Raw genomic sequence first — 14,991 nt, 5'->3', positions numbered from 1 at the left:
CTGGAGGCTTCAGCCATTTCCCCAGAAAGAGGCTCTAGGAGTGAAGACGTTTAAGTTAAGGCTCTTGGTGGACATATTGCCAAACTGCTCTCCAAACGGGCAGGGCCGCCTGCACCCCAGTGCCGGCCTCCGCCCAGTTAGGCCACGCAGTCTGACCTTTGCCAAAGTGAGAGGCAAAACTTGCCCCTTTGTTGATGGCTCAGGAGGGTGAGCTTGTATTGTGTGTTAAGTCCATTGGCCATTCTTGTGTGGAACGTCTGTTCATTCTTTGCAGTCTCCTAATGGGAGTTCTCATTTTCTCCCCTTGTTTTTTGTTATCTATAAGAGCTTTTTACTGATACAAGCTTTTGTCAAATGTTGCAAGCACTTATTTCTCACTTCATTTGACTGATTTATCTTAGGTTTTTTTTTTTTACTTGGAGTTGTTTTTACGTAGTCACACCTCAGTTACTTCCTTTGGATTTAGGCTCAGAAAGTCTCTCCCTACCGTGAGATTAGATAAGCATTCGTTTGTTTTTCCAGTTATTGTACGATTTCAGTTTTAACATTTTCTTCTGTAATCCACGTGGCTGGGTTTGGGGGTCTCGCTAGCCCCCAGCCATGCCAATAGCCCAAGGGCCCAGCCCTGATTGTTGAATGGCTGCTCTCCCTGCCCCGCCTGCCCCACCCGCCTGCCCCTGGTCTCTCCAGGAATCATGTTCGTGCAAGAGGAGGCCTTGGCCAGCAGCCTCTCATCCACTGACAGTCTGACTCCCGAGGACCGGCCCATTGCCCAGGGATGCTCCGATTCCTTAGAGTCCATCCCTGCGGGACAGGTAACATCCTCTTCCTGCTTCTGGGGGTTGGTTATCTCTGCAGCCAACTCTTTTGCCTGAGGCTGTCTGGAAGTAGGAGGTGGCCTGGCTGGAGTTGTGGCAGGCGCTGCCAGTGCTTGGTGTACTCTGCTTTGTGGTTAAGGGGTCTGTGTTCAGTCAGCATCTGTCTGTCTGTCTCTGTCTTTCTCTGGGCTGATGGGAACAGGTGGTTTTCTCTCACTGGGCCCTGGGGGACAAAGCCAGATGACCCTTAGCACATGTGAGCAGACTCCCTGGGGAAAGTAGTTCAGAAGACCCTGGAGGGGTGCTTGTTTGGGTTCCAGACCCATCAGGAAGAGTTTCTGCCCTGCTGCCTGGCATCCCTGGGCCAATTTGCCCATTCCTGCATGTCACCCTGGTAGTCTGGACATGGCATGACTCTGGTACCTCCTCTGTGGCTGCTGCTGAGGGTTCCTGAGCAGCTCCCTGTGTCCTAGGAAGAGAGGAGGATGGCAAGTGTGGTGTGAGGGGTTGTTTGCTGTGTGCATGGGGAGTGTGCTTGGTACCTGCGCCTTCCTCCAGCCCTCTTTACCAACACAGGGTCTGGGCCTTCTGCACATGTGGCACTAGGGTAGTGGACAGCCCTTGCTCTGTCTGGGCACTCCACGGCTCTCTTCCTTGACCCCGCCACCCCAGGGTCACAGTAGGAGTCTCCCGAGCCCAGAGTCTTCCCCCTGCCCATTGGGTGGGCCTTGCCAGACACTGCACAGCCTCTGCTCACCGTTGTCCTCTGCTGGCCCATTATCAAATTGGTAGATAGTCCACATGGACCCTCTGGGATGGCACAAGGAACGCTCAGGTGCCAGACCCAGAGGCACAAGAGGCTTTGGCCCAGGGGTTGGGAGCGTGGGCTGGGATCAGACACAGTTGGGAATCTCACCCCTGCTGTGCACTGGTGGGGTGACTAGGTGAGTCTGTCTGCCTCTCCAGGCCCTGGGATCCACCCCAGGATGGAATGTGGGGATGGCAAGGAGCCACCTGCAGGGCCATGAGGGTGGGGCACCTGGCTCAGGGCCCGGCACCCAGTAAATGCCAGGGAATGGCTGCGGCAGATGGTGGCTGACTCTGTTCCTTTTCTGTCAGGTACCTTCTGATGATTTAAGGGACGTGCCAGGAGCTGTTGGCGGAGCAAGGTAAGGAGGAGGTTATTGTGAGAAGGCATTCTGGGCCTTCTGCACATGCTCAGCTGTGGGCTAGTGGTAGCTAAGATTCTGTTAAAAGTCTGTTCTGAGTCTTATAGAACTATTTCTTCCTTTAAATAAATAAACACAGATGAGATGGGCTCTGGTCTCTTTCCAAGTTCTAATCCCTAAACTTTGCTTGGACACATATTATCCTACACAAGGGGTCAGCAGATCAAGGCCAGTTTGGTCCGCTGCCTGTTTTGTCCAGCCTATGAGCTAAAAATGATTGTTCCATTCTTAGAGTTATTTTTAAATAATGATGTGGGTGGGGTGGCCCCCAAAGCCTGAAGTGTTTACTCTCTGACCCTTTACAGAAGAGGTTTCCCATCCCCACTCTGCATACCCTTTGCCCAAGGGCAGTAGTGGCGGGGAGGAGTTTGAATTACCTAGTCCACTCCCCACCCTTCCCACCTGCAAAGGCTGCTGGGTGCCCCTGAGGGGATCTGCTGTCAAGTGAGCACTCGTTGCCTTTAGAGCTCACAGCCAGTGTCTAAAGGACTGAGGCGTCTCATGGTGTGGGCAGGGTTGTGCCGGTTCGGCTGGGTCTGGCCTTTGAAAGTGTGGACTCTTGACTAGACTGGTAGCCCCAGCCTTCTAGCTCCTCAGCTCCCTCCCAGGGTACTTGTCCTAGGAGCAGTCTCAACTGTGTAGGAGGCTCGGGAGACCTGTTGGTTAGTTCCTCGGGGCCAGGGGATTGCAGCAGGATTCAGATGTGGGAGGTGGGGTTGTCCCTGCCCAGCATGCCACTGACCTGGCCCCTCCCCACACAGCCCAGAGCATGCGGAGCCAGAGGTCCAGGTGGTGCCTGGATCTGGCCAGATCATCTTCCTGCCCTTCACCTGCATTGGCTACACTGCCACCAACCAGGACTTCATCCAGCGCCTGAGCACGCTCATCCGGCAGGCCATCGAGCGGCAGCTGCCTGCTTGGATCGAGGCTGCCAACCAGCGAGAGGAAGGCCAGGGCGAGCAGGGCGAGGATGACGAGGAGGAGGAGGAGGAGGACGTTACTGAGAACCGCTACTTCGAAATGGGACCCCCAGATGTGGAGGAGGAGGAGGAGGCTGGGCCTGGAGAGGAAGAGGAAGAGGAGGAGGAAGAGGAGGAGGAGGGTGAGGAGGAGCGCCTGGCTCTGGAATGGGCCCTGGGCGCAGACGAGGACTTCCTGCTGGAGCACATCCGCATCCTCAAGGTGCTCTGGTGCTTCCTGATCCATGTGCAGGGCAGCATCCGCCAGTTCGCAGCCTGCCTAGTGCTCACTGACTTCGGCATCGCCGTCTTTGAGATCCCGCACCAGGAGTCGCGGGGCAGCAGCCAGCACATCCTCTCGTCCCTGCGCTTCGTCTTCTGCTTCCCGCACGGCGACCTCACCGAGTTTGGCTTCCTCATGCCGGAGCTGTGCCTGGTGCTCAAGGTGCGGCACAGTGAGAACACACTCTTCATCATCTCAGACGCTGCCAACCTGCACGAGTTCCACGCTGACCTGCGCTCGTGCTTCGCCCCGCAGCACATGGCTATGCTGTGCAGTCCCGTGCTCTACGGCAGCCACACCAGCCTGCAGGAGTTCCTGCGCCAGCTGCTCACCTTCTATAAGGTAGCGGGTGGCTGCCAGGAGCGCAGCCAGGGCTGCTTCCCTGTCTATCTGGTCTACAGCGACAAGCGCATGGTGCAGACAGCCGCTGGGGACTACTCGGGCAACATCGAGTGGGCCAGCTGCACGCTCTGCTCTGCCGTGCGGCGCTCCTGCTGCGCACCCTCTGAGGCCGTCAAGTCTGCCGCCATCCCCTACTGGCTGCTGCTCACGCCCCAGCACCTCAATGTCATCAAGGCCGACTTCAACCCCATGCCCAACCGCGGCACGCACAACTGCCGCAACCGCAACAGCTTTAAGCTCAGCCGCGTGCCACTCTCCACCGTGCTGCTGGACCCCACACGCAGCTGCACCCAGCCACGAGGCGCCTTTGCCGATGGCCACGTGCTCGAGTTGCTGGTGGGCTACCGCTTTGTCACCGCCATCTTTGTGCTGCCCCATGAGAAGTTCCACTTCCTGCGCATCTACAACCAGCTGCGGGCCTCACTGCAGGACCTGAAGACTGTGGTCATCGCCAAGAGCCCTGCAACCGGGGGCAGGCCTCAGAGCCCCCTTGTGGATGGCCAGCCCGCCGAGGGCGGAGCCAGGTGAGACGGAGCGTGGGCTCTCTGGGGACTGGGGGAGGGGGCTGGTGTGCACACCATGCCTGAGACCCCTCACCTTACCCAGATCTCTAGCATCTCCTCCTTGGCTCCTGAACCCCCTCAGCGTTGCCTGTGGCTCCCTTAGGCTTGGTGCTAGACTGCTCCTTATCTCCTAAGGCTTCAGAGGAGGCCCTGGAAAGCTGTCTTTCCACAGTGCTGGGCTGGCCCAGTTCTCTGCCACTTAAGAGTCCTGCATGGCTGGGTCCGCAGGCTTCTGGCCCTCTCCACTGGGCCCAAGCATAGCCTCTAGGTGTCACACCCTGGGCTCACAGTCCTATGACTGGCTCTGTGAGCTAGAGGACTGCTTCAGGCACCACCTGCCTCTGACCCCCAGCTCCATGCCTTACCCTGTTGGTGAGCCACACACCCCTTTTCAGGAAGACCTGGGTTGCTCAGGGGCCTGCTCTACATGTAATTTTGTGAGTTCCTTTCAAAGGAACCTGTTGGCGGAACCTGTCTGTGTGAGCTGGGTGGTCATTTTGAGCAAAGTCCTATTTTTCTAAGGGGAGACTGAAATGCAGAGGAAGGAGTTGGCAACCCTGTCCTGTTCTTTTGTGCTCTCCTCTCCTCCCACTATTCCTGCCCCCTGAGCCTGGATTCCCTCAGGGTTACCTGGGGTTGGGATATAGGGGCCTATGGGGCTGTGGTCAGACCTACAGTTAACTCGTGCCTGGGGCTCGAGGGGCCCTGTGCCCTAGAGGGTGCCCCTTTCTCTTATTGCTGCCCCAGTTTCAGGCATGCTGGGGCTTCCCCGACCTGGGCAAGAAAGCTCTTGGCTTGTCGGCCCTTCTGTCCCCTAAGGCCCGGTCTGGCTCACTTCCTCTTCCATCCTGGTGGACAGTCCTCACTGCAGCATCTCACGGGGCCTGCCTTCTCCCTCCAGCCCAGCCCCTCAACTGATGCTCCCACAGGGCTTCTAGCCTCTTCCTGGCTGAATCAGGGGCCCCTCTTTTGCCCAACTAAAGTTCCATGCACTCCATAGAGACTCCTGATGCCTCCTTGTGCTGGAGGTGGTCTTGCCTGGCCATCTCCCTGTCTCCCACCCTAGTGATGAGACTTCAGATGGTGACACCTTGTCTCAGTTTCCCTGTCATCCCCAAGCCTGGCTGGACCCTGCCCACAGTGGGAACAGCATGCAGGAAGCAGGCACTCTGCTTTAAACCAAGAGACGTATTTCTTTCCCAGGACAGGAGGAGGACAGCCAGAGGGCTTGGGGGCGTTTGGCCCAGTGCAAGATCAGGGCCCCAGGGGTCTCTTTCAACAACTGGGCTGTCCAGTTGAGAGGACGACATCCACGACTACCCACCAATTCGGGCACGGGCATGTGGGCTGCTTGCAGAGGGCCCTCCCCACCTCTGTGAGCTTTAAGGGTTCTTCCTGAGCACTGTTTGATCTTGTGCTTGGAACAGACCAGGGAAAACCCAGCGTGGCCACGTGCAGTGGTAGCCGAGTCAGGTGAGAGCCTGAGCCACCTGAGGAGACCCCAAAGGCAAACTGAGGAGCAGTTTGAGTTTTTGGTTCTCACCTCTCTGTGCCCGCAGGTCCCAGCCCTGGGCACCTTGGTCCATGCTTTGGACTCTGGAGTGGCATTTCTGACACCTTTACCACCATCTCAGAATGATTTTTCAGTCCTTGGGCCACATGTGTCTGTCTGTCTCAGTGCTGTCCCATCTTCCCATCTCCCTCCCAAGAGAAAGGGCCCGGGCGCTTTCCCTCCGCTGCTTTCTCTCCCCATAGGGAGCTGGGGTAAAATCCCCAGGTGACCTCAGAGGTAGTGTGTGGTGCATGCGTTCCCTCACACTCTGATGTTATACATGGGGTGCAAATCTCCAGTTGGGGTCTATGTGTTAATATGGTGTTTCTTGGGGAATTGGGAGATGCAGCAATGACCGGAATGTCCAGGAGGCTCTTGCTCCGGCACCAGCAGAGGTCCCGGCACCAGCAGAGGTCCCGGCCCCAGCGGAGGTCCCAGCTCTGGCCCCGGCAGAGGCCCCAGCTCTGGCGGAGCCCTCAGTGCCAGCTTTGGTCCGAGGAGAGGCCTCAGCCCCAGAGGATACCCCAGCAGAGGCCTCAGCCCTGGCACAAGCTGAGGCCCCAGCACAAGCTGAGGCTCCTGCCCAATACCCAAGCGAGCACCTGATCCAGTCCACGTCAGAGGAGAATCAGATCCCCTCGCACCTGCCTGCCTGCCCGTCGCTCCGGCACATCGCCAGCCTGCAGGGGAGGGCCATTGTCGAGTTCTTCCACAGCAGCATTGCCGAGGTAGGGCTGGGCGCTCGTGTGAAGGAAGGTGGCACAGGTGTCCTGGGGCTGCTATAGGCTCGCCTTGGGGTCAGCCTCAGATTCCTGACTTCTCTGTGCCAGCTTTCCCCCCAGCTTCAGCTGTTCACAACTTTGAGGGCTTGAGTTAGGGAGGTCCTGGGCTGCCCTTCCCTGGCCTGTTGTCCCCTGTCACTGCCTCCCCTTGCGGCCATTCCTAATCTCAGGCCCTAAACCAACCCCACCACACACCTCTCTGCTTCTGAGTTTATAATACATTGATGAGATGCGGAAAAGCTCCTGCACCTTCCTACCCAAGGCTGTGGGCCCGTTTTTGGGCAGTGGGGATGGCAGAGGGTGCCCTTGCTGGAGGGCTGGAGGAGGAGCTGCATGCCCCGCCCTGGCCGACCTCTCCTGCAGCCGTAAATCTGGCCCCTCTGTGTCCAGGTGGAAAACGAGGAGCTGCGGCACCTCCTGTGGTCGTCGGTGGTGTTCTACCAGAGCCCGGGGCTGGAGGTGACTGCCTGCGTGCTGCTCTCCACCAAGGCCGTGTACTTGGTGCTGCACGACGGCCTCCGCCGCTACTTCTCAGAGCCGCTGCAGGGTAGGCACCCGGCCGTGCCGGGCGGGGGGCTCTGTCTCTGAAGTGCCTGTGTGGCCTGAGGCAGCAGTGATTCGACCGCACTGGGCCCAGAATCTCTTTCCTGAGGACTGAGGGTGGTAACAGCACTTTCCCCCTGGAGCTGTCACAAGGGGTATGAGGCTAGCCGTGAAAGCGACTGGCCAGGGCCCATTGAAAGCCCAGGACCTGTCCGTGACAAGGAGATGTTGGGCAGCCTCTGCTCCTTGGGGCCTCAGTGGGAGCCTTAGCCAGTGGCCGGTCGTAGGGCTCCTAGTGGCTCCACCCTCCAGGCAAGAGTCAGACCAAAGAACGCATTGCCCGTGAGACCTTGTTGGTGTAGAGGTGGTGGTGGCTTCTCACCAGGTCTCAGCAGGCCAGGCCAGTCAGGGGGACCCATTCCTGCTCAACACAGCTGCGCACCTGGGACCCTTGTACTCGCCCAGCATGGCCACCACCACATTTGATCCTTTTCTCTTCTTCACAGATTTCTGGCATCAGAAAAACACTGACTACAACAACAGTCCCTTCCACATCTCTCAGTGTTTTGTTTTAAAACTCAGCGACCTGCAGGTAGTCAACGTTGGGCTTTTCGACCAGTATTTCCGGCTGACGGGTGAGTGACCACTATGCTTTGTCCTATTTTGAATGAAGTCCAGTGTCCCCATTGGGCTTCCACCTTCCTTTGTGGGTGCACTATCACAGGCAGATTCTCTCTCCTCTCACAAGCCAGTTCACCAGAGCGGGAGGAAGCAGCTTCAGGAACTGCTGAGAGTGCAGAACTCTCCCCCCAGGGCCTGGAGCGGGAGGCCAGGAGCGAAGTGCTGGGCGAGCAGGCAGAGCGGGCCCTGGGCTCACAGGCAGGATGTTTCTGACTCACACTTCCTGAAGAGAGAAAACTAAGCTCTTTCCCTAATGCCTCTGTATTCCCTTCCGGAAAAAAGTCACAGCCTTTCCGGGCTGAGAAATGGCCATCTCCCCAGGCCCCGTGATGCTTTCCCACATGGTCCGTCCTGGCCCTGGCTCTGTGATCCTCAGGTCCGGGCTGACCTGCTAGTGACTAGAGATGGCTGCAGGGGCGGGGACGGGGCTGGGGGAGCAGTAACCTGCAGTGGTGACCGGCCTGTCTCCCACAGGCTCCTCCCCGGCGCAGGTGGTTACCTGCTTGACACGGGACAGCTACCTGACACACTGCTTCCTCCAGCATCTCATGGCTGTGCTCTCCTTGCTGGAACGCACGCCCTCACCTGAGCCTGTCGACAAAGACTTCTACTCTGAGTTTGGAAACAAGACCACAGGTACCCCCACCTAGCTCGGGTCTCCTTACCAACCCCAAGGGCCGCAGCAGCCCCAGAGGAACCTCTCTGTGCCTCGGATCCCTCTGCTTCTCTCTCTCACATTTTTCTCTTCTCCTGCTTAGTGAGCTTGGGTTTTCCATGGGCTTTCCCATGGCAGTCTCCGTTCCAGCAAACCCACACCATCCAGCAGTTGCATCTCAAGTGTCTGCTCTGCTATGAGCTGCTGCTCTCTGGGCCTCCGCCTGAGCATGGGGGCTTGGAGTGGGCTCTCCTGCTTCTCACAGACAAGCAGCTCGTGCTGCCATCTCTGGGTAGCTTGGGGCCGCTGGTGCTCCCAGTCCCACCACACCATGAGCCAGTTGTTCCAGGCTCCAGTCCTGGTGGTGTCTCTCTTTGCAGGGAAGATGGAGAACTACGAGCTGATCCATTCAAGCCACGTCAAGTTCACCTACCCCAGTGAGGAGGAGATCGGGGACCTGACGTTCATCCTGGCCCAGAAGATGGCAGACCCGGAGAAGGCGCCGGCCCTCAGCATCCTGCTGTATGTGCAGGCCTTCCAGGTGGGCTCGCCGCTACCGGGGCGCTGCAGGGGTATGCTGCGCCCCAAAACGCTTCTGCTCACCAGCGCCGAGATCTTCCTCCTGGACGAGGACTTCGTCCATTACCCACTGCCCGAGTTCGCCAAAGAGCCGCCACAGAGGGACCGGTACCGGCTGGACGACAGCCGCCGCGTCCGGGACCTGGACCGCGTGCTCATGGGCTACCAGACCTACCCGCAGGCCCTCACCCTGGTTTTTGATGATGTGCAGGGCCACGATCTAATGGGCAACGTCACTCTGGACCACTTTGGGGAGGTGCCAGGTGGCCCAGCCAGAGCTGGTCAGGGCCATGAGGTCCAGTGGCAGGTGTTTGTCCCCAGCGCTGAAAGCCGAGAGAAGCTCATCTCGCTGTTGGCCCGCCAGTGGGAGGCTCTTTGCGGCCGAGAGCTGCCTGTTGAGCTCACCGGCTAGCCTGGGCCATGGCCGGTCCTTGCTGCCCGCTGTGTCTGGCCTGGCATCCACTCAGGGCGGGGAAGCAGGCTTTCTTTGTTCTTTTTAAATGTTTTCTCCTCTCTTTTTGTACCTTCGTTTGACTGTCCTCCCAGAGAATGTGAACGTGTGTGTTCAGTTGGTTCTTTCTAACCTTGGGAGTGAGAGCGCTGACCCCTCCGGGGCCTCCATGTGCCGTCAGCCTCCTGTGGGTCGTTGCCTGCCCCTGGTGCCGCACGGCCAGGCACACCTGTGTTGTGTCTTCTGTCGTGGGACCATCATTAACACGTGGCACCGTGGGTTTGATTTACTCTTACACATCCTTTCCTGAGATGTCAAGTCCAGTCTTGTTGCTGTTGCTGTCATTGTGGGTACTTGCTGCTAATTATGAAGCTGGCAGCAAAATGCACATTGAAAGCTCTCGCCCCGTGCAGTTTTCCAAAGGGGTGGCCTCCTGGTCCAGACAAGTGGGAGAGCCCCGTGGGGGCTGGAGTCCCCCAGGCCTTGAGGCTGAGAGGGATGGGGGCAGGGGACCCAGTGCTGCCAGCACCAAGTGTGATTCCTGTTGTCCATTTTCTCTATTCCAGTAAAGCCAAGTTTGACACAGTCTGGGTCTTTTATTTCAAGGGCTGCTGGGGTCCCAGCAGGGCATTGGTGCAGGGTTGGTTGCATGAGGGTAGAAGGTGTCCTAGAGATGCAGGAAGTTGAGAGATTAAGGGAAAGGAAGGAGGAAAGAGGCCACGAAGGGTAAAGGGAGCGGCTCTCCCAGGGCCAGATTCTGGTTGGATGTCCCTGGAGCCTGGGGTGGGGGTCGTGGGATGTGGGAAGGGACCTTTGGACAGGGCCGCACTGGGCTGTGGCTAAAGCACAAGCCTCAGGGTAGACAGGAATGGAGCTCCTCAGGCACAGCTGGCACACTGTTGCTGCCCTGCCTCCTGCCAGTCTGGAGTGTCGCACTGGGCCTGTTGTGAGGGTCAGGCCTGGAGTCTGGGGGTCTCAGCAGGATGGCCTGCAGGGGGAAAGGCCTGTGGGGAGGTGGCCCTGGTGGTGGATAGTGAGGAGGAGGTCCCGGTGCCATCTGTGTCTGGATTCACGACCTGAGAGATGATTGCCTCAAGGAGCCTTGCTGAGGTAGGACATGGGATTTCTTTGGGAGCCAGCCTCTGTGCCCCATCCTTCCTCAGCCCATTCCCACCTTCATTGCAGGGCCCTGGAGGCCCACTACCCCTCTTATCCTGGGCCAGTCAGGAGCCTCAGGCTCTAAGCTTGCAAGGCAGTTTGGGCCAGGCAGAATTGGGGTGGGAGGGGAGCAGCCAACCCACCAGCTTCTCTGCTTCTCTGGCATCCCTCGGTGCCAGTGGAGTGGGGATCCTGGCCTGGAGGACCCATCACCCTCAGGAAGGCTGTGGGGGGATGAGAGGAGCCACCAAAGGTAGGGTCTCCCCATTCACATCCCCCCAGCCAGATCTCAAAGACCAACCCATGGCCTCTCAGCTGGTAGGTGCGGGGAGGGGGGCCTGCTGAGCAGGAGGAGGGGGCAGGTGATAAGGCTGCCCCCAACCAGGCCTTTACCAAAGGCCTGTACAAATGGCCACCTGCCTGTCTCTGTCTCAGTTATGTCATCCCTAAATGGGGACTGACTTACCAGAGGCAGGGTCCACCATGTTCAGGCCTGGCATGCATAGGGCTCACCACCTGGGCTGTTTTCCCCAGGCCCCACAGCCCAACATGTAACAGCTGACCCCACCCTGGATCCGGGTAGACAGAACCAAGTCGGGGGAGGTCTGCAGTATAGTGACTGGGCAGAGGGCCCTGTGGGCAGCAGACCTGGGATTGGATCCTAACACCGGTGTAAGGGACCCTAGACAAATTCTCTAACCCCTTTGAGCCTCCCTGGCACCAGTAACAGGATAATAAAAGTAATTACCTTTCATTCATCCCACAATCTGAATTGTGCATCTGTGTGTGAACCAGCCAGACACGAGAGTCCCTGCTTTCCCATAGCTGACATTCCAGCAAGAGAGAAAATAAACTAAAACCACTGTCAGCTGGTGGCCAGAGCTACAAGGTGAAGGCTGGAGACCTTTGACCTGAGACTGATCTGTGGTGAGTCTCCATGAGGATCTGGGGTAACAGCAGTGCCAAGGGAGCTCGCTCTGTGCTTAGAAAGGCCCGCATGGTCAAAAGTAGGGGGTGGGGGTGGGGCAGGTCAAAGAGGCCTGTCTGGCCTGGAGGGGGTCCTGGAGGGCATGGGGAAGGCTCAGGGCCGAATGGAGAATGAACTGGGGAGGGAGGGCTACAGGTCGCAGGGAGGCCAGGGAGGAGGCCCCTCGGGGAGATAAGAGAGGCAGAGATTGTGGGGCATGGTGGGGCGGGTGCCAAGCAGGGCAGGGCCAGGCGGAGGGATAGCTAGGGCAGGTGAGAGGAGGAGCAGTCTGGTGGCTGTCCCCTTAGCATGAAGTCCCGCAGTGAGTCAGAGGCCTGCAAGTGCCCTCAGCAGCTGGAAAGGTGGAGGCAGACAGACCTGATTCAGGGGCTGCCCTGCCCCCCAACCACCAGAACCCCCAGAGCCTCTGAATGAAGCCTGCTGGGCTTGCAGGTACTTGGGGTGGGAAGTTGTTTGCATCTGTACTTGAATGTGTTTCATGACTTCTCATAGGCCCCAGGCTTGTAGCTAATGGTGGGCTAGGAGGCTGTGATGCCAGGAGGAGGGTCCTGGGCCAGGAAGCCCCAAGCAGGGCCCAGGCATCCATGCAGGGGTCAGTGGCCAGCACCTTCCCTTCCGCCTGCAGGCTGCTGATATGCAGGAGGAAATCCTGGCGGGTTCCTGTGGGGGTGAGCTGACGGGCCTCCCAGCGGCTTTTAAAGCGCCTGCCCGCCCCCGTCCTGCCTGCCTGCACTGCGCCTGCCTCTTGGAGCTTGTTCCCCAGCCGGCTGTCCTGACTGTCCTGGACAGTGTACCCGCCAGTCACCACCGGCCATGGTGGGGCCTCGGGGCTGCCTCCTGCTCTGCCTCCTGGCCCTCTGCCTAGCAGGTTCCAGCTTCATCACGGGGCAGAAGGTGAGTGTGAGCCAGTTGCAGGGGTACCTGGTATCCAGGCCCCGCTGGCCAGTGGTGGGAGCAGGGAGGGATGGGCCACAGATCGGACACAGGCTGGGGACACACAGGGCAGCTGGTCCTTGTCTGACCTTCTCTGAGCTGGACAGAGGGCTTATGCCCACCTCCTCAGGCTGAGGTCTGTGTCTGGCTGCTTAGAGGGGCAGGGATGTTGGGATGTGTTGGTCTGCCCTCCTCTGTGTCTGGCTAGCCAGCCAGCCGTGTGGACAGCCGTCCCAGGGCTCCCCAGCCTGTGGGTTGGGGGTACAGAGCCCGGCTCATCCTCCTGCCCTCCGTGCCCAGACTGAGGCCCAGTCTCTGTGTGGCCCTGGCCTGGGGGTTGGAGATGTGATCACCCCCAACCCTCACGGGGCTAACCAGCCGAGAGACTCACATGGAACACACATAGGCGTGCTGGGTGTGTGCACATGTGCGTGCCTGTGTCCTGCCCCAAGGGTGCCCAGAGGCAGAATGAGGTTTACTCACCCCCAGTCCCTCTGGGTAAGCGGCAGCCAACAGCAGTACCCTTGAGCCTAAGAACAGCTGATTATACAGTTCTGGGCACACCTGGCATTATCCCCTCCAATCATCCCAGCCCCTGAGTGGCAGACCCTGTTCTCTGCCTGAGGAAGCCAAGGCCCAAAGATGACACGGGTCAGTCCAACTCGAGAGCTGTGCTCCAGTCCACTGTTTGCAGTTGGTTCCTTATTCAGCCATGAGGGAGGAGCTGGCAGGGTCTCAGTGTGCAGCTGTCTGGTCCTTGCAAGCCTGCCCACTCTGCACTGCCTGTCTGCAGGTCCACCCAGGCCACATAGTAGGGACATTGTCCCAACTAAAGTTTCTGAAAGAGCCTCCCACCCTGGGGATGGAGGTAGTGTCATCTGGCTGGGGCCTGCCTCCAGGGACCCTCCCCTGTGAGGCCAAGTTCATCTGACTCTTGGGGAAGTAGTTAGGGGTCCCTTCCTCTCTCAGGGGGTTTGATTTCTGGGCCCTGGGCCCCAGCTTTGGGGGGATTCTACCTTTTCACAAGAGGCTTAACACCTCATGTCTCCTCACCTTCTCCAGCTGTGTCTCTGGGGGAAGCAGATGTTGCAAAATCAGTTCTGGACTGGGACAGGGTGGAAGGCAGCACCCACCTGGCTCAGCTGGGTCCTGAGGTGCCCTCGGGAAGAAGGGAATCTGATTAACCACTAGGCCATGATCCAGCCTCACTCCACCTGCCGGGCCGACGATTGTGGGCTGGAGCTGATGCTGCCTTCAGGCCGCCTGGCCGAAAGGCTGAGTGCCCACTTCCGGTGAGGTCCCCAGAGAGAAGTGTGATTTGCCTGCTGGTTTTTCCATCACACTTTTATGAACACATCTTGTGAATGAGTATCCACCACAGGGCCTGTAATTCACCCACCACTTCATTGAACCCCTCTCTACCTGAGAGTGAGGACAGTGCTCTCTCACTGCCCCGAGCCCTTATGCAAGGCTGACCAACATTCTTGTGAGAGCTGGTCCCCTTGCCACTGGCGATGGCTGGCCAGGTGGCCCTCGGGGGAGCCCACTGCCAGCTGAGCCTTTGCCCTGAGCCAGCAGCTGCTCAGCCCTGGAGTTACCCAACTTCCTAGTGGCTCCCTGGCTCAGCAAAGATGAAGCCTTGGGAGGGGGGTGGAATGTAACCACAACATCCAGCCCCACAGCTCAGCCTGAGGCCGATCATAGCAACTTCCCTCTTTGCAGACCACAGAGGCATGAGCAGAAAAGACCAAATCACAGCTGTGGGAGAGGCCCTGTGTTCACCAAAAGACAGTATTGAGGCGCTGTTTCTCCTTTTCTTTGGCTTTGAGAGCCACACATCTGTGATGGATTCTTGGAAAGAGATGTTCTGGGCTCACCCCATTTGGAGCTGTGGTCAGCATTTTTTAAATGGGAACTTCTCAGCTTCTCCAGGCCGTGCCCCAAGCCTCCCAAACCTCTTCTCATCAAAATGCACCTTCCTGTGGCCTTTTCTCCCACTGACAACGAAGAGTTTGGCTTCCATCCCTCCAGGGTCAGTGCTATATGTTATTGGGACTTTGTTGCTGTAAGTAACAGTAGGGCCAATGATGGTGGACCTGGGGGAGTTGTGACAGGCCAGCTAGTGGGACTGCAGGCCCGGGGATTTCTTGGCACCCAGGTGACCATGTCTTCCCCTGTCGCCACCTCTGTTCTCCGGGCAGCAGACAGGGCCCATTTAAAACACAAATGAGCCCACGGGCTGCTCTGGACTCCACCTCCCCTCCCTGGCCTGGCCACCAGCCCCTTCCCATCCTCTCCTGTACTGTCTCTGCCTCATCATCCATGGCCGCTTGCTCGTTCCCGCTTCCTGGCTTTTGCCTCTCCTGTCCCCTCTGCTAGGAGCACTACCCCGACCAATTCTCATGCATCCCTCCG

At 58.5% G+C, this 14,991-nt stretch overlaps 2 protein-coding genes across 9 annotated transcripts in view; both read left to right on the top strand.

Moving 5' to 3' along the window:
• The window catches only part of NISCH (nischarin), a 32,764-nt gene extending 22,682 nt beyond the window's left edge, over positions 1 to 10,082 (top strand). The window contains exons 14-21 of one of the 2 annotated variants that reach the window (XM_064496475.1): positions 691 to 815; positions 1,938 to 1,987; positions 2,809 to 4,215; positions 6,156 to 6,534; positions 6,979 to 7,135; positions 7,638 to 7,766; positions 8,287 to 8,448; positions 8,848 to 10,082. In XM_064496475.1, the coding sequence (XP_064352545.1) occupies positions 691 to 815; positions 1,938 to 1,987; positions 2,809 to 4,215; positions 6,156 to 6,534; positions 6,979 to 7,135; positions 7,638 to 7,766; positions 8,287 to 8,448; positions 8,848 to 9,458 (3,020 nt within the window). In that variant the 3' untranslated portion in view covers positions 9,459 to 10,082. Of the gene's footprint in view, positions 1 to 690; positions 816 to 1,937; positions 1,988 to 2,808; positions 4,216 to 6,149; positions 6,535 to 6,978; positions 7,136 to 7,637; positions 7,767 to 8,286; positions 8,449 to 8,847 lie in introns of both variants that reach the window. The other variant, XM_064496474.1, reaches the window with a different exon arrangement.
• Positions 10,083 to 10,223: 141 nt separating this feature from the next.
• Positions 10,224 to 14,991, top strand: part of STAB1 (stabilin 1) — a 28,656-nt gene continuing 23,888 nt past the window's right edge. For all 7 annotated transcript variants that reach the window (XR_010384843.1, XR_010384844.1, XR_010384846.1 and 4 more), the window contains exons 1-2: positions 10,224 to 11,582; positions 12,269 to 12,537. Coding sequence is in view for 3 of the 7 variants with exons in the window: in XM_031470489.2 (XP_031326349.1) it covers positions 12,457 to 12,537 (81 nt within the window). In the remaining 4 variants the exon portion in view is untranslated. The remainder of the gene's footprint in view (positions 11,583 to 12,268; positions 12,538 to 14,991) is intronic.

The sequence above is a fragment of the Camelus dromedarius genome, chromosome 17 (assembly GCF_036321535.1).
Source record: "Camelus dromedarius isolate mCamDro1 chromosome 17, mCamDro1.pat, whole genome shotgun sequence".
NCBI lineage: Eukaryota > Metazoa > Chordata > Mammalia > Artiodactyla > Camelidae > Camelus > Camelus dromedarius.
This window is presented reverse-complemented; position numbering and strand designations above follow the sequence as displayed.